Consider the following 25,244-nt stretch of genomic DNA (forward strand, 5'->3'; position numbering starts at 1 on the left):
ACCTATTACACTGCTTGTGCTGCACTGAGCATGTGCGAGATCTGCAAGGATGAGATCCAGGAAGAAATACAGTCTGGCTTCAGATGCCCACACTTAAGATGGCCACAGCCTGCTGTAAGTTTATAAAAAAACAAACTACTGCTATAAACTAACAAAACAGACCTTAGTTTACAGACAAACTTTACTAGAATACATTAAGCTTGTGTATTATAGGGGTATTTTTATTTAAAAAGTATAATTTCGGCCGGAACACCACTTTAAATTCGATTGAGATGCTGTGGCATGACCTTAAACGAGCCGTTCATGCTGGAAAACCCTCCAATGTGGCTGGATGAAAACAATTCTGCAAAGAAGAATGGGCCAAAATTATTTTACAGCGATGTGAAAGACTCATTGCCAGTTATCACAAACGCTTGATTGCAGTTGTTGCCGCCAAGGGTGGCCCAACCAGTTATTAGGTTTAGGGGGCACTTACTTTTTCACATAGGGCCAGGCAGGTTTGGACAGATTGGACAGGTTTTTTCCCTTAATAAATAAAATCATTCCAAAACTGCATTTTGTATTTACTCGGGTTATCTTTAAGTACTATTAAAGTTTGTTTAATGATTTGATTCACTTAAAGCGGGGTTCCCACTTAAAAAAAAAAAAAAAGAGAAAAGTCAGCAGCTACACATACTGCAGCTGCTGACTTTTAATAATCGGACAATTCCCTGTCCCAGGGTCCAGTGATGCGGGGGATCCAAGCCCGGCTCATCCCCCCCTCTGCTCTGCGGCGTCGGCATCTTAACTGTGGGCGCCCGGCTGTGGCTTCACAGCTGGGCACCCACTGTGCATGCGCGAGCCGCGCCACATGCCGTCACTGGCTGCGCAATCATCTGCGACCGGTCATGTGTTCCAGATGATTGACAAGAGGGAGGGGGGAGAGGCGATCTCCCTTCCGGTGCCGAGGAAAGTGACGTCAGGAGCCCAGGCGCCGAAGGAGGCAGACTATGAGGGACCCCCTAGCAACAGGCATTTAGAGGTGAGTAAAAAAAAAAAAAATTCTCCAAATTTTTTTTAAATTTTTTAAGCACATCAATATTTTTATTTTTGGGGGGGTGGAACTCCACTTTAAGTGTGACAAATATGCAAAGAAATAAAAAATCAGGAAGGGGACAAATACTTTTTCACAGCACTGTACTGAAACTTCTTGCATTTAAAAAATACATTTAATGATGTATAAACAAATACAGAGCTCTATTAATTTGTGTCTTACATATCTGCTTGGAGTTCAGTCTTAAATCTGTCATTTCCATCTGCTGGCAGAAATTTGGTAATGCAGAAACTGCTTACTGTTGCCACCCACATAGAACATACTGTATGTGTGGCAGCAAAAGGGTGAAATATAAGCACGCACATGATGCACATGTGCATCAATGGGTGGCCAAGTTTTCTGTGTAGAGAGCATGCTCACCAATATCACTCAGTAGCTGGTGGAATCGGCTCCTGATCATGTGACCACCGTGACAGCCAATCACAGTAGTCACTTGATCATTGGTCCTTTTGATCAGGCATACAGACCAGGGTTGGGCATAAGGGGGTAAGCCTAAAGGATTATGGGAATTGTGGAGCCTCTTGTATTGCTACAAGGAGCTGTTCCTGCCACGAATAGGATTTCCATTTAATTTGGGCCATTGGATCAATATATGCCTGTGCAGCCAACCTACCGATGCTGTGACCTTGCGCTCAGTAATTTAAAAATATACAAATAAAAGTATTTTATAATTGCCATGCAACGTTGAGTATCTAGCATACCTTTGCTGTTTCCATCTGGTCCTCGAAGGATTGTACACTCCTCGATATTCCCAAAAGCTTCAAATAGCCGACGGACATCGTCTTCTGACTGTTGTTTGTTCAACATGCCCACGAAAAGTTTTCTGTCTTCTGGAACAAAATTAAGAGTTGCTTACCATATTATGGTAACCCTAATATCAAGACATTCCTAATACAGCAGTAATATGAATTTTATTGCTGTAGAAATATCATGATGTGCAGGCTGACAGGTTTTTTCAGTCACCAAATATAAAAATATCCAAAAAGACATATCCAAGAGGCCCTGGGACTTCTATTAGTTCAATTAAATGAAGGAGCAACTTATGACTTCAAACAAGCTCTCAGGCTCTTGCAAGGCCACTTACATTCAGCAAGGCTCATCCTGGGGGGTGCTCGGAGGTAGCTCAGAATATCAAAAACAAATAAACGAGCACCAAACCAAATGGGTGAAAGAATCCATGTTGCTTTTAGTATTCATAATATGTTCATAGAAGGAAAGGCCCATGTGTTTCAGAGGCCCTGTTCATTAGGGCTTGAGAACAAAAAATGGTGGCTAGAATGGACACAAGCGGTCCAGACAGTTCTGTATTCAGATCTACTCTGCTCTTCTTGTGAAATATGAATTTACCAATTCTTATTATGGACAGGTAGCTAGATTTAGTTAGATAAAATTACGGGAGCTACCACTGCCTTCTTGTTTTTAAAGGTGCAGGTTCATAGGGTGCCATTCTTCCTTGAATCAACAAGTATATAGTCAATGGAGTCATAGGTGCTGCATACTTGTTCTGGGTAAGTAGTGAAGAAAGGATACGTATGATGGCCCAGGAGTTTACATAAATAAGGAATAACCACATTTGATTTCTCTCATGACGGGTAGCCTTTTACCAGGATAAGAAGATATCTAAGAAAGGCTTTGATGATTAAAGTCAAGTTTAGAAATGTGTTTGGTCAATCATAAATCAATTGGTTGAACACAAACCACTACTATTCAGGGCAAGACCATCACAATGGCTGAACATAAACCGCTACTATTCAGAGCAAGACCATCACAGTAGATAATGTCCTTCCAAAACTCCTACCTTTACTGTGAGCTTAAGAATCACATTGACAAATGACTTATGACCCATCTCATAGAAAGTTTCACAACTTCATATAGGCTTACTAATTGACAAATTGAATTGCCATCTCAGCTCGGGGGGGGGGGTTCGTCTGCTCAGTTCCTTGCTTTCTGTTCAGTTCTTCTCTTTCAGCATACAAGGCTCCTCCCGCTAAGTGTATTTAGAAGGAGAGCTACAGTTGTTCCTCATGTGTACGTAAAGTAAAGGAAAAAAACTCAGTTGGAGGAGTGTAAACTCCTTATAATAGCCAAAGCAGGAGTGCACTACCTGGAAAAAGGTCACAGATCTTAACAAGAGATATCAGAAACAAATTACCAACACCTACCAAAATGCTACAATGTCGCTTTGAGTGGACTGACCCTTTGAGCTCTTTTTCAAACTTCACCAAGGGTCAGGCAGCCTCTGCTTATGTACGAGTTGTATAAACCTCAGGAAAAGTCCAGACAAATCAAGAAGGCTTAGCTACAGGAGGACAAATGTGCAACACTCAGTGCCTGCATCAACAACATCAGATGACCAGGTTGGTGCAACTAAGGCAAGAGACCAGGTATCACCCATCATCAAGGCCTAAGGCAAGTACTCTAATTTTATTTTACCCAAGAAGATAATGAAATCACTTTCACCTACCTAAAACAAAATCTTAACTGCTTTGTACTGGAGCATTGACAAGTTGCATATATGGCAAGGTGATAAAAGCTGCTCACATGTGATAATGATTTAAATGGTAGAGTATACAGTATATAATCAGCATTAAATACATATAACTATATACTGTATATTACATATACATATTACAGTGCCTTGAAAAAGTATTAATACCCCTTGAAGTTTTCCACATTTTGTCATGTTACAACCAAAAACGTAAATGTCTTTTATTGGGATTTTATGTGATAGACGAACACAAAGTGGTACATAATTGTGAAGTGGAAGGAAAATGATAAATGGTTTTCAAATTTTTTTTACAAATAAATATCTGAAAAGTGCGGCGTGCATTTGTATTCAGCCCCTTTACTCTGATATCTCTAACTAAAATCTAGTAGAACTAATTGCCTTCAGAAGTCACGAAATTAGTAAATAGAGTCCAGTCTACCTGTGAGTAATTTAATCTCAGTATAAAGACAGCTGAGAGGTTTGTTAGAGAACCTTCGAGAATAAACAGCATCATGAAGGCCAAGGAACACATCAGACGGGTCAAGGATAACGTTGTGGAGAAGTTTAAAGCAGGGTTAGGATATAAAAAAAAGTACCCCAAACTCTGAACATCTCACGGAGCACTGTTCAATCCATCATCCAGAAATGGAAAGAGTATGGCACAACTGTAGACCTACCAAGACATGTCCGTCCACCTAAACTGACAGGCCGGGCAAGGAGAGCATTAGTCAGAGAAGTAGCCAAGAGGCCCATGGTAACTCTGGAGGAGCTGCAGAGACCCACAGCTCAGGTGGGAGAATCTGTCCACAGGACAACTATCAGTCGTGCTCTCCACAAATCTGACCTTTATGGAAGAGTGACAAGAAGAAAGCCATTGTTGAAAGAAAGCCATAAGAAGTTCCATTTGCAGTTTGCAAGAAGCCATATGGGGGGACACAGAAAACACGTGGAAGAAGGTGCTCTGGTCAGATGAGACCAAAATTATTTTTTTTGGCCTAAAAGCAAAACGGTTTGTGTGGAGGAAAATTAACACTGCACATCACCCTGAACACACCATCCCCACCATGAAACATGGTGGTGCAGCATTATGTTGTGGGGATGCTTTTCTTCAGCAGGGACAGCAAAGCTGTTCAAGGTTGATGGGAAGATGGATGGAGCCTAATACAGGGCAATCTTAGAAGAAAACCTGTTGGAGTCTGCAAAAGACTTGAGACTGGGGCGGAGGTTCACCTTCCAACATGACAACGACCCTAAACATACAGCCAGAGCTACAATTGACCAGTTCAGATCAAAACATATTCATGTGTTAGAATGGCCCAGTCAAAGTCTAGACCTAAATCCAATTGAGAAACTGTGGTAAAACTTGAGAATTGCTGTTCACAGATGCTCTCCATCCAATCTGACAGAGCTTGAGCTATTTTGCAAAGAAGAATGGGCAAAAATGTCCCTCTCTAGATGTGCAAAGCTGGTAGAGACATCCCCAAAAAGACTTGCGGCTGTAATTGCAGTGAAAGGTGGTTCTACAAAGTATTGACCCCAGGGGAGTTATATAAATCTACGCCACAGTTTTCAGATATTTATTTGTAAAATATGTTGAAAACCATTTATCACTTTTTCAAGGCACTGTATCTATCTATCTATCTATCTATCTATCTATCTATCTATCTATCTATCTATCTATCTATCTATATATATATATATATATATATATATATATATATATACATATATACAGTGGGGACAGAAAGTATTCAGACCCACTTAAATTTTTCACTCTTTGTTATATTGCAGCCATTTGCTAAAATCATATAAGTTCATTTTTTTCCTCATTAATGTACACACAACACCCCATATTGACAGAAAAACACAGAATTGTTGACATTTTTTCAGATTTATTAAAAAAGAAAAACTGAAATATCACATGATCCTAAGTATTCAGACCCTTTGCTCAGTATTTAGTAGAAGCACCCATTTGATCTAATATAGCCATGAGTCTTTTTGGGAAAGATGCAACAAGTTTTTCTCACCTGGATTTGGGGATCCTCTGCCATTCCTGCTTGCAGATCCTCTCCAGTTCTGTCAGGTTGGATGGTAAAAGTTAGTGGACAGCCATTTTTAGGTCTCTCCAGAGATGCTCAATTGGGTTTAAGTCAGGGCTCTGGCTGGGCCATTCAAGAACAGTCATGGAGTTGTTGTGAAGCCACTCCTTCGTTATTTTAGCTGTGTGCTTAGGGTCATTGTCTTGTTGGAAGGTAAACCTTCGACCCAGTCTGAGGTCCTGAGCACTCTGGAGAAGGTTTTCGTTCAGGATATCCCTGTACTTGGCCGCATTCATCTTTCCCTCGATTGCAACCAGTCGTCCTGTCCCTGCAGCTGAAAAACACCCCCACAGCATGATGCTGCCACCACCATGCTTCACTGTTGGGACTGTATTGGACAGGTGATGAGCCGTGTCTGTTTTTTTCCACACATACCGCTTAGAATTAAGGCCAAAAAGTTCTATCTTGGTCTCCTCAGACCAGAGAATCTTATTTCTCACCATCTTGGAATCCTTCAGGTGTTTTTTTTAGAAAACTCCATGCGGGCTTTCATGTGTCTTGCACTGAGGAGAGGCTTCTGTCGGGCCACTCTGCCATAAAGCCCCAACTGGTGGAGGGCTGCAGTGATGGTTGACTTTCTATAACTTCCTCCCATCTCCAGATTGCATCTCTGGAGCTCAGCCACAGTGATCTTTGGGTTCTTCTTTACCTCTCTCACCGAGGCTCTTCTCCCCCGATAGCTCAGTTTGACCAGGCGGCCAGCTCTAGGAAGGGTTCTGGTCGTCCCAAACGTCTTCCATTTAAGGATTATGGAGGCCGCTATGCTCTTAGGAATCTTAAGTGCAGCAGAAATTTTTTTTGCAACCTTTGCCACAATTCTGTCTCTGAGCTCTTCAAGCAGTACCTTTGACCTCATGATTTTCATTTGCTCTGACATGCACTGTGAGCTGTAAGGTCTTATATAGACAGGTGTGTGGCTTTCCTAATCAAGTCCAATCAGTATAATCAAAACAGCTGGACTAAAATGAAGGTGTAGAACCATCTCAAGGATGATCAGAAGAAATGGACAGCACCTGAGTTAAATATATGAGTGTCACAGCAATGGGTCTGAATACCTAGGACCATATGTGATATTTCAGTTTTTCTTTTTTAATAAATCTGCAAAAATGTCAACAATTCTGTGTTTTTTTCTGTCAATATAGGGTGCCGTGTGTACATTATATATATATATATATATATATATATATATATATATATATATATATATATATATATATGTGTGTGTGTAAACTAGAACACCATCATCCCTAATGCTTCAGGCACTGCAAGCCACCAATGCTGCCTCACTATTCTCTACCACACGCCATCTCATCAAATTTACTACTGGTCGATGTCTCTGATTCCTTACCATGATGGCTATTACTTTGTGCCACTGAGCTTCCTAATCTCACATCTTTTTGGGTTGACATCTCTGTAGATGTTTTAATTAGTGGAAGGTCGGGAGCTGCTGGAAGCTGAACAAGCTGAAGTATATCTATGTGCAAATCCACTCCACATATAATAAAGTGGGAATTAAGGCTCAATTCAAACATAAAAATGCTGAGTTTGGTGAACTCAGGAGACAACTCATATCTACTAAGTGGCTTTGATTTGGCAAGGCACCAGTCTGCATCACTAGGTAATTCCATACAGCTTGCCCTGTCATCTTCTAAATGGAAGGAAATTGAGTCTATGAGAGTCTATGATAGTGCAAGCCAGGTGTTTCTTGATTCCTCAACCCTTCTTAACAATGTACATTAAAGTGTGAGAGGAGGATGCACTACATTCTGAGACAAGAGGATATAATCCCACCCAGAAGCACATTGAAAAGCCTATTAAATATGGCTAAATTGATGAAAAGTTCAATCACATGCCAGCTTATTCTGTCTCCTAGAATGTCCAGTGGTCATTTGATGGTGTCATACCTCCCTGAAAAATTCTCATTCATGCTGTATAAAAAAGTACCTAAAGAGACCAGATGTTACTCTTTAAGCACAGTGTACACTTTAAGCACAGTTGCAGTGCTTCTTATTGTAATAGTTAATGCCATGCAAGACTTTATTTGGTGCACGGATAATATACTGTATACTTATTCATTCCCTGGATATCTCCCACCTAGACTACTGCACCTCCCAACTCACTGGCCTACCTTAACACAGTCTATCTGCTTCTTCAATCTATTAGGAATGCTGCTGCTCAACTTAAACACCTTGCTAACCAATCTTTGGCTGCTGCCACTCTCTGCCAATCCTTTCACTGGCTTCCACTAGCCCAATGTATAAAATTCAAAATACTAACCACAACATACAAGGCTATCTGCAAAACAGCCCCCAGCTACAATGCCAACCTCATCTCAACATATTGCCCAAATCGTCCTCTCCGCTCCTCTCAAGCTCTCTCATTAGCTCCTCCCATGTCACCTCCAGGACTTGTCCAGAACCTCTCCCATCCTCTGGACCTCTCTACCCCAGTATGTCCAGGTATCTCCTACCCTGTCTGTCTTTATGCGATCCCCAAAAACTCACTTGTTAAGGGAAGCCTACTCTACCTCCACCTACACCTAAGAACTGTACTTCGGCCACCTACATCAGATCATCCCCTGCAGCTATTACTTTTTGTACCACCTCCCCCTCCCTTTAGACCATAAGCTTCATGAACAGCCTTCCTAGGTCTTCTGTATTGAACTATATTGTACTGTCTCCCTTTATATTATACAGCGCTGCGCAAACTGTTGGCGCTATATAAATCCTGTATAATAATAATAGTGACGGGTGAAACACAGATTTACAGTTCGCTCAACATGCCTGATAGTGGGTTAAGTTATAGTTTATTCTTACTAGATGGGGGCAAGGGAAGACTAAAGTTTAAAGTATATATATGTATATAAATATATATATATATATATATATATATATATATATATATATATATATATATATATATATATATATATATATATATATATAAATATAAATATATATATATATATATATATATATAACCACAAATAATAGTGCCCCACCATCACTTTGTTTGTTATATATATATATATATATATATATATATATATATATATATATATATATATATATATATATATATATATATATATTTATATATATATATACATATATATATACGTACACAGTATCTCATGAAAGTAAGTACACCCCTCACATTTTTGTAAATATTTTCTTATATCTTTTCATGTTACAACACTGAAGAAATGACACTTTGCTACAATGTAAAGTAGTGAGTGTACAGCTTGTATAACGGTGTAAATTTGCTGTCCCCTCAAAATAGCTCAACACACAGCCATTAATGTCTAAACTGCTGGCAACAAAAGTGAGTACACTTCTAAGTGAAAATTTCCAAATTGGGCTCAATTAGCCATTTTCCCTCCCCGGTGTCATGTGACTCATTAGTGTTACAAAGTCTCAGGTGTGAATGGGGAGCAGGTGTGTTAAATTTGGTGTCATCACTCTCACTCTCTTATACTGGTCACTGGAAGTTCAACATGGCACCTCATGGCAAAGAACTCTCTGAGGATATGAAATAAAGAATTGCTGCTCTACATAAAGATGGCCTAGGCTATAAGAAGATTGCCAAGACCCTGAAACTGAGCTGCAGCACGGTGGCCAAGACCATACAGCAGTTTAACAGGACAGGTTCCACTCAGAACAGGCCTCGCCATGGTCAACCAAGGGTGTTGAGTGCACGTGCTCAGTGTCATATCCAGAGGTTGTCTTTGGGAAATAGACATATGAGTGCTGCCAGCATTGCTGCAGAGGTTGAAGGGGTGGGGGGTCAGCCTGTCAGTGCTCAGACCATACGTTCCACACTGCATCAAATTGGCCTGCTCTTCTAAAGATGATGCACAAGCCAGCAAACAGTTTGCTGAAGACAAGCAGACTAAGGACATGGATTACTGGAACTATGTCCTGTGGTCTGATGAGACCAAGATAAACTTATTTGGTTCAGATGGTATCAAGCGTGTGTGGTGGCAACCAGGTGGGGAGTACAAAGACAACTGTCTTGCCTATAGTCAATCATGGTGGTGGGAATGTCATGGTCTGGGGCTGCATGAGTGCTGCCGGCACTGGGGAGCTACAGTTTATTGAGGGAACCATAAATGCCAACATGTACTGTGACATACTGAATCAGAGCATGATCCCTTCCCTTCGGAGACTGGGCCGCAGGGAAGTATTCCAACATGATAACGACCCCAAACACACCTCCAAGACGACCACTGCCTTGCTAAAGAAGCTGAGGGTAAAGGTGATAGACTGGCCAAGCATGTGTCCAGACCTAAACCCTATTGAGCATCTGTGGGGCATTCTCAAACGGAGGGTGGAGGAGCGCAAGGTCCCTAGCTTTGTGATGTCGTCATGGAGGAGTGGAAGAGGACTCCAGTGGCAACCTGTGAAGCTCTGGTGAACTCCATGCCCAAGAGGGTTAAGGCAGTGCTGGAAAATAAAGCTGGCCACACAAAATATCGACACTTTGGACCCATTTTGGACATTTTCACTTAGGGGTGTACTCACTTTTGTTGCCAGCGGTTTAGACATTAATGGCAAGTTATTTTGAGGGGACAACAAATTTACACTGTTATACAAGCTGTACACTCACTGCTTAACATTGTAGCAAAGTGTTCAGTGTTGTCACATGAAAAGATATAATAAAATATTTCCAAAAATGTGAGGGGTGTACTCACTTTTGTGAGATACTGTATGTGCATGCAAGACCAGGAGAGGCCTTAAACACTCCTGCTTAACAGCTTTAATTTTGCTACATAAAAAATTTAAAGCAACCCTTTTTTTATTTTTCTTCCTGGTTAGTAAAAATCCAAGGGCCCTACACCCTCCATCCTTTGATGCTAACCAGAACCAGGACAAGGGGTGGGAGGGAGGGGCAGCTGCCCTGGGTGCAGAGAAGCAAGGGGTCAAAGATTAGATGCAGGGTGGTACACCCATTCAATGGCATGTAATAACAGTTGGGGAGGGGGGAGAAGTTCTGGAAACTTGCCCTAGGCCCTAGACGACCCTGTCCCGTTACTGATGCTCACCAGCCAACAGAGGCACACATACCTCAGCGGCAGGGCATACCAAGACAGTGACTTATAGTCACATATAAGACAGTCAATATGGACAGTCAATATCTGGTTTCAAGAGATTCCAGGTTGCTCTGGAAGGTGAAAAGAAAGCTCTGCTTGCTAGATATGACATGTTTTATTTAAAGGCTTAACCCTTCCACAGACCTTTTAGGACCAGAGCCACTCCTTTTTCTTTTTCCGTCATGGAAAGTTAATATTTGAGCGCTTTGTTGTTCACTTCTATAGCATGGCACCGTATCATTAGACACAATAGAGAAATCTACGAGGACACAAAAAAGGCATTATTGCAGTTTTCTGGGCTTTTTCCACAGCGTGATCCAATCGGCGCACACAAAGGAGAGAATTTTCTATCACGCGTGCCCTGGCTGACTTTTCACATCAAATTAAAGTTGGTTCTTTCAAGGCCTCAGAAAGGGTAATTGAAACAGTTCTTCACAATTGGTCTGACTTACGTTCTATCTTCCTCATCTCCGTCTGTATCAGTGACGCTCACGAGCGCAGACAAGCGGCATAGGCAAACCTCGCTTAATATTAAAGTATGTGATTAAATGGGATTCGCCAAAAAGACAATGCGCTGAAGACCTGCCAATTGTTAATCCCTTGTTCACTGTTCTTAAAAATTAAATTTCTTCCTTTCAAGAGGGAAGAACAGAAGGATGAGTAGACTGAAGGGTGTCTCATCTTCAGGGTGTCTGATCATATCCCCACGCTCTTAAAATCTTAAGTCCCTATTAATATGTATGTTCATGACGCAAATCTCCATCCTCGGAAATTCAACCATTACTTTTTTTTTTTCTATGTTATAATCACGGATTATTGATGTCAGATACAGTTGAAGTGGTCTATTAAAAAAGGGCATAATAGTCAGTCTGATGGTTTTATTGTCCTGTTCTAACCATTCTGTAACTTGAGTTATTTCTAATCTCGTTCAGCAGTTTGTTCTAACTCCTTCATACACCAAACCAAAATTCTGTTTTTATAACCATTTCGATTATAGCTGACAGTAGTATGTCACCACGTTCAACCAGACTTGTTCTGGAAATGAGTAAATGTTCATTTGTAATAATTGCCAGGAGCATACCCTAGCACTTATATCCACAAAGGGAAATCAGTTTACTTCTCCATGGAATGAATACATTTTTTAACTATATCATACATGTGTTGGACCAGGGTAGTGTTGTGGACCTTGATTTAAGAAAAACATTTGTTATGATTCCACATAACAAGCTAGGACTTAACTCCTGGGTGGTTCAGTAGTTGGCTAAAGAATAGATCTCAGAGTGTGATTAAAAAAATGGAGTTCATTCAGGACCTTAGTGGTGTACCACAAGGTTCTGTAGTAGGTCCTGTTTTATTTAATCTGAATGGGCCATAACTGAAGGTTTAGTGGGTAAGGTACAGTATGTCTTATTGCTGATGGCACAGATGTGTGCAATAGGGTTGATATTCCTGTATATAGATCTTTAGTTATCACCAGAGGAATCACCAGCAGGAGGAAGGAGATCCTGATTACCCTATATAGATCTTGAATTATCTCTAGAAGGATCTCCAGCAGGAGGACGAAGGTGCTGATTCCTCTATATAGATCTTTAGTTATCACTAGAGGGATCAGCAGCAGGAGGAAGGAGGTCCTTATCCCCTTTATATAGAGCTTTAGTTATTACCAGAGGGATCACCAGCAGGAGGAAGGAGATCCTGATTACCCTATATAGATTTTTTGAATTATCTCTAGAAGGATCTCCAGCAGGAGGACGAAGGTCCTGATTCCTCTATATAGATCTTTAGTTATTACTAGAGGGATCACCAGCAGGAGGAAGGAGGTCCTGATCACCTTTTATAGAACTTTAGTAATTACCAACTGTCAGAAACCATGAATCAGACTGAGACAGAAGTACAGTTAAATCAGAGTAAACGTAGTCAAAACATAGCCAGAGTTCAGGAACCGGAACGGATAGTCAGACAAGCCAAAACATCAGGGAGCCAGAGATTAGCGTAGTAGAACAGCAAGCAGGATCTGGAGCCAGAAGGAATGTCAGCCAAGCAAGTTTTTAACAGGAACACAGGAGAGCGTCTCTAGAGATGTGACCAAGGCGAAGGCAGAGATCATCTGGGCTGGACGGCTTAAGTAGGCAGGTTTGACGAGCAGGATATAACCAACAGGTGAGTCACTGTGGAGAGATAGGAGCTGGCAATTAGCCGACAGATGAGCTGCCAGCTTTGAGAAGGAAGGGCTGAGCCCAGCCCTGACATCAGAGGGGTTAGCAGCAGTGGATTTGAGCTCCTGATTCCTCTATAGTTTTCATGAGAGGGGTCACCAGCAGGAGGAAGGCGGTCTTGATTCCTCTACATAGATCTTTAGTTATCACTAGAGGGATCACCAGCAGGAGGTTATGATTCCTCAATATAGATCTTTAGTTGGACCTCATTTAGAATATTGTCCAGTTCTGGAGTCCTCACTTACAAAAAAGATTCTGATAAGACAAAATGAGTCCAGAGAAGGGTAACAAAAATGATGAAAGGTCTGAGGGATAAAACATGTCAGGAAAGGCTTCAGGAAATAATATATACAGTCATGGGAAAAGAAGGGAAAGCAGAGGTGTCACATGACTGAAACCTTTAAATACTTGAAGGGTGTGAATAAGGTTCAGGAGAGCAGTATTTTTACTATGAAGCCAAGATCAGGAACACAAAGACATGACCTCAAACTAGCAGGAGGAAAGTTCAAACCAAACCTGAGAAAGTATTATTTTACCAAAAACGTAGCTGATGCTTGGAACAGACCACCAGCAGAGGTAGTGAGCCAGTCAACAGTAGGTGCATTTAAACCTGCTTGGGACAAACATAGATGTATACTCAGACAAAAGGATCAAAAAAACACAAAATGCAACAACAACAAATAATACTCAGAAAAGGGACAGATTTGATCGACCAGTTGATCTTTTTCAACCGTCATTCTTTTATGTTTCTATAGAATGTGTCAAGATTGATGTTGCTCGTCCAAGAACATGATGGGAGTTGTGAAAGTCTGTGGGACCACCTTATTCAAATCACAGAATCCATTCACTGTGGTGCTTTAACACCATTCAGCTCCGGAAGGTTTTACCCACTTCCTGACCAGGCCATTTTTTGCCATACGGCACTGCTTCGGTTTAACTGACAATTGCACGGTCGTGAGACGCTGTACCCAAACAAAACTGATGTCCTTTTTTCCATACATGTCCAAAAAAGAAATGTAAAAAAAATAATTTCTTTATCAATTTAGGCCAATATATATTTTTCTAAAAAAAATCCCAATAAGCGTATATTGATTGGTTTTTCGCAAAAGTTATAGCGTCTACAAACTACGGGATAGACAAATCTGACACTGAGTGACACTTTTTGGGGACCAGTGACACCAATACAGTGATCAGTGCTATAAAAATGCACTGATTACTGAATAAATGACACTGGCATGGAAGGGGTTAATACCAGGGGCGATCAAAGGGTTAGATGTTTCCTAGGGAGGTGCTTCCTAACTATGCGGAGCAGTGTCACACTGAAAGAAAAGAGAGATCCGTGATTTAGCTTAGCTGAATCACAAGATCTCTCTTTCCCTTTCTGACAGATCCGCCGTTTGCCTTGTTTACACAGGCAGACTGCTGATCGGTCTCTTCCATGAACGATCAGCAGATCGTGGCAGCCATCGCGGCCACTGGACCCATTAATTGGCCAATCACAGCAGGAGCGACGCGCGCATGCCCCCTAGACCACGTGCCCGAAATCACGTACAGGTACGTGATTTCGCGCACCCATCCGGCCTGCCACAGTAAATGTATGTGGGGCGGTCCAAAAGTGGTTAAAGTCTGGGACAGAGATAAATTTGTTAAGTTACGTGGCTAAAGGTATGAAATGTTGTCAACTCCTTGGGGCAGAGATGTTAAATTATCATTATATGTGGTTGAGAACGTGATGCTAAAGTCCAACCCTGTTTAAGGATAGTTGTTTCAGTTGGCCATAGATGATTTCTTGCATGTCTCATATGAATTAATTGTCTTATCATTCCAACATACGCACCTCAGTTTCCTCGAAAGAGGACAATTCACTCCTTCAGCCATGTGACTCGAATGATTAAACCTTGGCCCATACATCATGGTGTCAAGATATCGACTTACATCATTACAATAAGGTGACTTACATATGCAGTGCAGTGCACATTCCAAGCAAATGCACGTGCCTTCAAGATTTTTGGACTCAGGCTCATACCATTGCTCAGAGGTTCATCGATCATCCTATTCCTAAAGACCCAGTTTTTTCCTCTTACACCACAATGACTTTCCTCTCAAAACATACAAAAATTCAGTCCTCATTCACTTAGTTAATGCGGCCCGCTCCTGCATCCCAGCTCTATAGAAATCCTCTTCGCCACCCACTATGGGACAATGGTTCGATTGAATTCATGATATTGAACACATGAAAAATCTCACCAGTCTTCTCAAAGTTCGACTAATACATTTCTAAATATGTGATCCCAATGGAAGGACTTCTTCCAATCTGACGAATACAGCCATATTCTGGTTGACTCTTCCCCCTCTTCTTCGTGAAGCCCTTGATACAACCTTAGTTGATACAACCTTAGTTTATTTCGCTCATCACCTATATATAATTTTTCTTCATATACAGTAGAACTATATAACTTTCCGATTGGACAGGAGATCTCCCCCCCCCCATTCCCCATCCTTTATACCCCCCTTTCCTCTCCTTCCATTCAACCCACCACACCTCCCTTTTTTTTCTCTTTCCTTTTTCCTTTTCTTCCTCTCTTTTAATTTCTGTTTATATTACAAGCATTTGCACATAAATACAGTTTATCACTATCCTTTTCAAATTTTTTTTTTTTTGGTTCCTTATTTATACACAGCAATATGTCATAATCGGTTGTGTTAACTAACATTTTCTTATTTCATTTTAATTATTTGTGCTTTGAAGAATTTTTATTTTACTGTTCTCAAATTTGTTTATATACTGTTGTCATTTATTGTATATGCTTCTTATACAATTTTCCTGTTTTGTAGTACTTTATAATCATTAAATAAAAGAATGCAGAAAAAAATAAATAAATTGCACAGAACAAAGCTGAGTGCCATTATGATGTACACCATAAACATTGAAGGCCAAAACTTGATCGGGAGAAGATGCCAGTGGCCATGGACTAAACACAGATATGTCAGCTCTGGAGGAAGCCAAACTAGAGGGTATATCTGCCATGACATGTGTGTATTGCATGCTTGTACATCATGGAAAATGCTCTGGGGACCTGCTGAGGCTTTAGGGCTAGCATGTCTCAGTCAATGGGCTTTGGTCTTTTCTTGATGGCTTCAATTGAGATGCTTTTGAGATCATTCTGAATTCATTACACGGTCATTCATTAACTCCTTCTAAACCATTTCTGATCTGCTTCACGTAGGTTTTGCATTTCAATAGACTTGTAGGGAAACGCAATACCCGATTGAAGTGAACAATAGCCCTTTGACACAGGAAGCTGCTATTTGCAGCTTTCAAAGACCTCAATAAGACTTGATTCTCATACAGATAAATGCAAATATTTCCTTTTATTTTATTTTATTTTTTCACTTTTCATGTTTTGTTTTTTTTATTATTTTCATTGGGTTTTTTTTACCCATGTGAGTCTTACCAAACACTGGGCAGACCCCTGGATACAGGCATCCCGCTATCGTGCCAATTCACACTCTGTCAATGGTCCTGATGAAGGTAGATGCTTTTATTCAATCACGTCTTGCAGGAGACCTGACTGTAACACTATATTAAGCACCATTGTGAGATTCAATCAAAGTTTCTTCCCCATCATTCTCATGGCTCGACACAGCCGGGCAGCCAAATGATTTAAGCTGGAAGTCCAACGTACACCTAAAAAGGCCTCAGTGTAGAAATAGTGCTTGGTGGACATCTACAGTGCCTTGAAAAAGTATTCACACCCCTTGAAATTTTCCACATTTTGTCATGTTACAACCAAAAACGTAAATGTATTTTATTGGGATTTAATGTGATAGACCAACACAAAGTGGCACATAATTGTGAAGTGGAAGGAAAATTATAAATGGTTTTCCAATTTTTTTACAAATAAATATGTGAAAAGTGTGGGGTACATTTGTATTCAGCCCCCCGGAGTCAATACTTTGTAGAACCTCATTTCACTGCAATTACTGCTGCAAGTCTTTTTGGCGATGTCTCTACCAGCTTTGCACATCTAGAGAGTGACATTTTTGCCCATTCTTCTTTGCAAAATAGCTCAAGCTCTGTCAGATTGGATGGAGAGCGTCTGTGAACACCAATTTTCATGTCTTGCCATAGATTCTTAATTGGATTTAGATCTGGACTTTGACTGGACCATTCTAATGGCCCGTACACACGATCGGACTTTGTTCGGACATTCCGACAACGAAATCCTAGGATTTTTTCCGACGGATGTTGGCTCAAACTTGTCTTGCATACACATGGTCACACAAAGTTGTTGGAAAATCCGATCGTTCTAAACGCGGTGACGTAAAACACATACGTCGGGACTATAAATGGGGCAGTGGCCAATAGCTTTCATCTCTTTATTTATTCTGAGCATGCGTGGCACTTTGTCCGTCGGATTTGTGTACACACGATCGGAATTTCCGACAACGGATTTTGTTGTCGGAAAATTTTATATCCTGCTCTCAAACTTTGTGTGTCGGAAAATCCGATGGAAAATGTGTGATGGAGCCCACACACGGTCAGAATTTCTGACAACAAGGTCCTATCACACATTTTCCATCGGAAAATCCGACCGTGTGTACAGGGCATAACACATGAATATGCTTTGATCTAAACCATTCCATTGTAGCTCTGGCTGTATGTTTAGGGTCGTTGTCCTGCTGGAAGGTGAACCTTCACCCCAGTCTCAAGTCGTTTGCAGACTTTAACAGGTTTTCTTCTAAGATTGCCCTGTATTTGGCTCCATCCATCTTCCCATCAACTCTGACCAGCTTCCCTGTCCCTGCTGAAGAAAATCATCCCCACAACATGATGCTGCCACCACTATGTTTCATGGTGGGGATGGTGTGTTCAGGGTGATGTGCAATATTAGTTTTCTGTCACACATAGCGTTTTGCTTTTAGGCCAAAAAGTTCAATTTTGGTCTCATCTGACCAGAGCACCTTCTTCCACATGTTTGCTGTGTCCCCCACATGGCTTCTCGCAAACTGCGAACAGGACTTCTTATGGCTTTCTTTCACCAATGTCTTTCTTCTTGCCACTCTTACATAAAGGTCAGATTTGTGGAGAACACGACTAACAGTTGTCCTGTGGACAGATTTTCCCACCTGAGCTGTGGATTTCTGCAGCTTCTCCAGAGTTACCAAGGACCTCTTGGCTGCTTCTCCGATTAATGCTCTCCTTGCCCGGCCTGTCAGTTTAGGTGGACGGCCATGTCTTGGTAGGTTTGCAGTTGTACTATACTCTTTACATTTTCGGATGATGGATTGAACACTGCTCCGTGAGATGTTCAAAGTTTGGAATATTTTTTTATAACCTAACCCTGCTTTAAACTTTATCACTGACCTGTCTGGTGTGTTCCTTGGCCTTTATGATGCTGTTTGTTCTCTAAATTTCTCTAACAAACCTTTGAGGGCTTCACAGAACAACAAAATACTGAGATTAAATTATTACACACAGGAGGACGCCATTTACTAGTTAGGTGACTTCTGAAGGCACTTGGTTCCACTAGATTTTAGTTGGGGGTATCAGAGTAAAGGGGGCTGAATACAAATGCACGCCACACTTTCACATATTTATTTGTAAAACAATTTTGAAAACCATTTATCATTTTCCTTCCACTTTACAATTATGTGCCACTTTGTGTTGGTCTATCACATAAAATCCCAATAAAAGACATTTACGTTTTTGGTTGTAGCATGACAAATTGTGGAATTGTGTTTCAAGGGGTATGAATACTTTTTTAAAGCACTGTAGATGTCGACAAAGTGCTATTTCTACACCGAGGCCTTTTTAGGTATACTTTGGACTTCCAGCTTAAATCATTTGGCTGTGTTGAGCCATGAGAATGATGGGGAAGAAACGTATAGAATAAAAATAAAATACATTTACGTTTTTGGTTTTAACATGACAAAATGTGGAAGATTTCAAGAGGTATGAATACTTTTTCAAGGCACTGTTGCATCACATGAGCATTGCTTAATTGATTTTCTCAAGAAGAGCAACATAATTAGCTACCTTTTGAAATAATATCCAGGACACGATTTGTACCAAATAGATCTATTTATAATACTCTATCAGAGGACAGATGTGCACTACAATCCTGTCATGGCTTATTTACTAAACACAATTATAAAATAGTTTCACTTCATATAAACTATATCTTTGGCATCAAAATTATAGAAAAAAAAAATCCAAAATGATGCAAATAGATGATAACATTATGCAACATTAAAAAAAAAGTGTTTAAAGCTGAAGGTGGTGGTCAGTGTTTATAGGGAATGTAGCATGGTATATTTTTCCTTTTTTTTTTTTGCAAATAATAGAGAAATAGGAAAAATTGCATTTTAATATTTGTTGTTCTACCTGTAAGCCAGCAAGAGGGGCGCTTTAGTCTCCCTTTTTTCTTATTTAACGGTATATCAATCTCAGCTTTGCTAAACGAAGAATCTTGATTACCGAACTTGATAGATGACTATGAATGAGCCCAAGGTTTCAATCAGACAAAGAGAGTCTTAAAGCAATCACCATCTATTCTCCTTACAGGCGATAGCTTTGGGGGAGGGGGGGGGCTGAGCTGCTGAGACACTGCTGGGAGGGGGGGATTAGGGACAGTGGTAGGGAGGGGGGAGCAAGGAAGATATGAGCTACAAACTCACTGCTGGGAGGGGTAGCAGGACAAGCTGAGCTGCTTCGGTAAAGCTGGGAGAAAATGTAGGGAGAGCTTAGCGGCTTAGTCACTGCTGGGAAGGGAGTGCAGTTAAGGGTTGAGCCACTGTCACTGCTGAAATGGGAGAGCAGGGAGAGCTTAGCTTTTGGGTCACTTTTGGAAGAAGAGAGCAGGGAAATTTGAGCCGCAGTCGCTGCTGGAATGTGGTAGAACCGATTTATATCGATGGGTCAGTGCGTTCGCCATCCCCCAGGAAGACGTCATGTGTGACGAAACATGTTGGGCCGAGCTACGCGTTAATCCATTGAGCCCCACGTGACCCTGGAAGTGGGGGTGATTGCTTTTTTCTTTGCTGGCAATTGATTTTATCTTATGCGCGCTTAAAGATTTTTTATATTGTAAGTATCCATTTGGCTTTTCTTTTTCAATAAATTGCACTTTGATGGTATTACACTATTGGAGCCTTTTTTCTTTGTATGATCATCTCCTGTTCATTAATGATTGGGATATCCCGCTGTGAGGGGAGACTACGGTGAAGGATCCATCCACCATCTCATTGCCCTAGGAGCTTGGTTTTACTACCCAGCAGAGGTTATTCTGCTTGCCTTTTTGACCATCCTACAGATAGGTGATCCCGGCTATCTGGTAAGAGTCCCTGACTACCTTGTGTGGGGTGCCACAGAAAACTCTGCATCAAGTCACTTGGTGGTGGAATTTATTATTCTTGGACTCTTTTTTTCAAATCCAAGCGACTCACCTATAATTATATCTTGAAGTGTTTTTATTTTGCCTTTTTTGCACATTGCAATTTATGATGTTTCACTTAGTATGTCATTGCACTTTGAGTAATATTTATATTTATTGACTAGCACAATTTTATTTGGTTTATGCGGGAGAAGGGAAGGTTTAGCTGCTGAATCACTGCTCAGAAGGGGGAGCAAGGAAAACTGAGCTGCAGAGTCATTGTTGGGAGGGGGAGAAGAGTGAGCTGAGCTGCTGAGCCACCGTTGGTAGGGGGAACAGGGGAGCAGAGCTGCCTAATCACTGCAGGGAGGGGGAACAGGAGAACCGAGCTGCTTAATCACTGCAATATGGGGGGGAGTAGGGGGAGCTGAGCTGCAGGGTAACTGCTAGGAGGGGGAGCTGAGCTGCAGGGTAACTGCCGGGAGGGGGAGCAGGGGGAGCTGAGCTGCAGGGTAACTGCTGGGAGGGCCACAGGGGAGCTGAGCTGCGGGGTAACTGCTAGGAGGGGCAGCAGGGGGAGCTGAGCTGCAGGGTAACTGCTGGGAGGGCCACAGGGGAGCTGAGCTGTAGGGTAACTGCTAGGAGGGGCAGCAGGGGGAGCTTGGCTGCAGGGTAACTGCTAGGAGGGGCAGCAGGGGGAGCTGGGCTGCAGGGTAACTGCTAGGAGGGGCAGCAGGGGGGCTGAGCTGCAGGGTAACTGCTAGGAGGGGCAGCAGGGGGGCTGAGCTGCAGGGTAACTGCTAGGAGGGGCAGCAGGGGAGTTGAGCTGCTAATTTACTGCTGGGAGGGAGGGTCAAAGTAAGTTTAGCGTCTTAGGCAGATTTAAAAAAAAAAAGGATTATGCTGCTTTTTGACTGCATTAACATGGTTTCCTTGAGCACAGAAGGGAATGCATAGCAATGTAAACTTTTGAAACATTTTAATCCTCCCAAAATATGCAAACAACATTTTTCTCTTGGAAAACAAGAAAAAAAAAGACAAAACAAGTGTAAGAATTGATGTAACAGGAGTTAAACCTACAAACGCTAGAATCAACTACGATACTCACAAAACCCATCAAAAAGCTACAATGATACGAAGCGCTAAGTGTAACCACAACATAGATATTTCCCAAAGGCTATATGCCCATGCTAACAATCCAAAAAATAAATAAATAATGATAAACACCGTAGGAAGGAAGTCACAGAAATCTGACCCAGACGCTGGTAATTCCTGATGCAAAACGACGCATTTCGATCTCCCAGGCGAGCAAGCCGTTCTGCGGCCATTTTTCATGGTGTAACAGCGATGATAGGGCACCCCGGGGCCTTCGATGAAATGGTTCATTAAAACAGTTTCTGGAGTTTTGTGAAGTCACTCGGTAACACTTTGTAAGGCTCCTGGTACCTTACAGCACCCCGGAGGCTGATCTCAATGAGCCGTGCCCAACCTCCCCGTCGCTTCTTATCGCTTTGGAATGGATTCTTCTACTGATGAGCGCTGCGCCCAATGCCGCAGCTCAATACTACGCTTCCACTGCTCCATCTCTCTGCGCTCCCCAAGCACAGAGCTCATGATGGAGATGTCTGATTGGACAGAGCTGTGCACACAAAATCACAGCAATTTATTGTGGATAACAGCCACCTGTCCAGCAACTCTCCTGGTACGGTGCTGGGAAATGTGATGAATTCCCAGTATCAAAGCCACAGGGGAAAAGAAAAGAAGGCTACAAAGTTGGCAATATTTTGAATATTAAGACTGAGAAAGGCCTGAGTTGTTGAGCAGCAAAGGGCATCATCAGCACACCAAAACTTAGTTTTTTTGGATACAACAAGGAAGAGTTGACTAGAGGCGTGTGATTTTTACTAGAGGGTGGGGTTGGCATTGCTGGCCTTGATACTTGCTGGGGGTTATTGCTGACCCTGACACATGCTGGGGGTTATTGCTGACCCTGACACATGCTGGTGGTTTTCATTGCTGGCACTTACACCAATGCTGGGGGTTTACGATTGCTGCCACTGGCACCAACAATGGGGCTTATATTACTCCAGACAATCACTTCAGTGTACCCCCAAGCCCTATTTTGCCTAAACAATAGAAAAACAAAAGGGGGAAGGTGGCATACTACACCGCAAAGCAACACCCACTTGATTGACCATTCACATTTTTTGGCCATGCCAGCAGGCATGTTGGTGATTTTTACTTGAGGTTATCATTGCTGGCCCTGACGCTTGCATTGGGCTGTTGCTGGGGATTAACATTGATGTTCCGGACACTTTCAGGGGGTTATTGCTTGGGGTTATCATTGCTGGCCCTGACACTTGCTGGAGGTTGTTACTGGGGGTTATCATTAATGTCCCTAACACTTTCTGGAGGTTATTGCTGGGAGTAATCATTACTGGCCCTGAAACTTGCTGGGGGTTATCATTTCTGGCCCTGACACTTGCTGGGGGTTATCATTGCTGGCCCTGACACTTGCTGGGGTTATCATTGCTGGCCCTGACACTTGCTGGGGTTATCATTGCTGGCCCTGACACTTGCTGGGGTTATCATTGCTGGCCCTGACACTTGCTGGGGTTATCATTGCTAGCCCTGGCACTTGCTGGAGGTTGTTACTGGGGTTTATCATTCATGTCCGTGTCACTTTCTGGAGGTTATTGCTGGGGGTAATCATTACTGGCCCTGAAACTTGCTGGGGGTTATCATTGCTGGCCCTGACACTTGCTGGGGGTTATCATTGCTAGCCCGGACACTTGCTGTGGGTTGTTGCTGGCCCTGACTTTTTCTGGGGGTTTATTGCTGACCCTGAGATATGCTGGTGGTTGTCATTGCTGGCACTGACACCAGTGCTGGGGGTTTACTATTGCTGTCACTGGCACCAACAATGGAGCTTATATTACTCCCACAATCACTTTAGTGTATGCCCAGGGCTTATTTTACCTAAACCATAGCAAAACAAAGGGGGAAGACTGGGACACTACACTGTGAAGCAACACCCACTGTATTGACCATTCACATTTTTTGGCCATGCCAGCAGACATGTTGGTGATTTTTACTGAAGTTTTTCATTGCTGGCCCTGACACTTGCAGGGGTTGTTAATGGGGGTTATCTTTGATGTCCATGACACTTTCTGGTGGTTATAGCTGGGGGTAATCATTGCTGGCCCTGGCACTTGCTTGGGGTCAGCATTGCTGGCCCTGACACTTGCTGGGGGTTATTGCTGACCCTGACACATGCTGGTGGTTGTCATTGCTGGCACTGACACCAATGCTGGGGGTTTACTATTGCTGCCACTGGCACCAACAATGGGGCTTATGTTACTCCCACAATCACTTCAGTGTACCCCCAAGACCTATTTTGCCTAAACCATAGAAAAACAAAAGGGGGAGGGTGGCACACTACACCGTGAAGCAACACGCACTTGATTGACCATTCACATTTTTTGGCCATGCCAGCAGGCATGTTGGTGATTTTTACTGGAGGTTATTATTGCTGGCCCTGACACTTGCAGGGGCTGTTGCCGGGGGTTATCTTTGATGTCCATGACACTTTCTAGGGGTTATTGCTTGGGGTTATCATTGCTGGCCCTGACACTTCCTGTGGGTTTTTGCTGGCCCTGACACTTGCTGTGGGTTATTGCTGACCCCGGCACATGCTGGTGGCTGTCATAGCTGGCACTGACACCAGTGCTGGGAGTTTATTATTGCTGCCACTGGCACCAACAATGGGACTTATATTACTCCCACACTCACTTCAGTGTACCCCCATGCACTATTTTGCCTAAACCATAGAAAAACAATAGGGGCAGGGTGGCACACTACACCGTGAAGCAACACCCATCCTTCCTACTTTTTGGCAACAGCCACAGGAACATGGTATGCTATACATACTGCCCTCTGTACTTAAAAGGGACTGCAGTGTGTGTTCCTATTAAACTGGGAATGGTTTATAAATGACATTGTACCTTTTTTTTATTTTCTGACTAAGCATTTCTCATTGTGTTAGGTCTGCTTTTATTATAACACAGCTTTCATGGTCAACTCCCCTACTTATACTCCCAGCACCGATACAGCATCCTTCCCCAAAAGATGTCTGGACCCATCATTGACTGCAGAGAAGGACCCTTGTTCTCTGTGTGTGAGCAGAGGTCCCTCTGCAGAAGTCAAAAACACCCCTTTGTTGAGTCGAGATCTGTTGAAGTATCCACAAATGCAAGAAGAAAGGGACTTATTCAGCCCACCAGACTCTGCCTATGAAAAAAATATCACTTTCATTGGACTAACCCTTTAATACACCATAGGACACCAAAATACAGTTATATTGCTCATGATCTAGTGAAGTAATTAGGAAACAGGTTAAGGCATACAGGGAAATTAAGTAGTACTAATGCCACATACACACAAGCAGACTTTTCGACCGGACTGGTCCGGCGGACAAGTCGACCGTGTGTGGGCTCCATCGGACCCGCAGCGGACTTTTTCGGTCGAAAATCGGACAGACTTTAGATTTGGAACATGTTTCAAATCTTTACGTCGGAACTCCGCCGGACCCAGTTCCTATCGAAAAGTCCGCTCGTCTGTATGCTAGTCTAACGGCCGAAAACCGACGCTAGGGTAACTATTGGCTACTGGCTATCAACTTCCTTATTTTAGTCCGGTCGTACGTCATCACGTACGAATCTGTCAGACTTTGGTGTAATCGTGTGTAGGCAAGTCCATTTGTTTGGAAAGACCGTCGGAAGTCCGCTGAAAGTCCGTCGGATAGACCGTCGGACCAGACCGTTCGAAAAGTCCACTCGTGTGTATGCGGCATAAGTTTTAGTTTGCGTAATATCATTAAG

At 42.3% G+C, this 25,244-nt stretch overlaps 1 protein-coding gene across 22 annotated transcripts in view; it reads right to left on the reverse strand.

Moving 5' to 3' along the window:
• The window catches only part of CELF4 (CUGBP Elav-like family member 4), a 1,454,628-nt gene that overhangs the window by 218,551 nt on the left and 1,210,833 nt on the right, over positions 1–25,244 (reverse strand). For 15 of the 22 annotated variants that reach the window (XR_012242761.1, XM_073618612.1, XM_073618635.1 and 12 more), the window contains one exon: positions 1,795–1,923. The exons of 2 other annotated variants lie outside the window; for them this stretch is intronic. Coding sequence is in view for 19 of the 20 variants with exons in the window: in XM_073618612.1 (XP_073474713.1) it covers positions 1,795–1,923 (129 nt within the window). In the remaining variant the exon portion in view is untranslated. The remainder of the gene's footprint in view (positions 1–1,794; positions 1,924–25,244) is intronic. 5 more of the 22 variants (XM_073618558.1, XM_073618692.1, XM_073618665.1 and 2 more) reach the window with 1 other exon arrangement.

This window comes from Aquarana catesbeiana, linkage group LG01, assembly GCF_042186555.1.
Source record: "Aquarana catesbeiana isolate 2022-GZ linkage group LG01, ASM4218655v1, whole genome shotgun sequence".
Taxonomy (NCBI): Eukaryota; Metazoa; Chordata; class Amphibia; order Anura; family Ranidae; genus Aquarana; species Aquarana catesbeiana.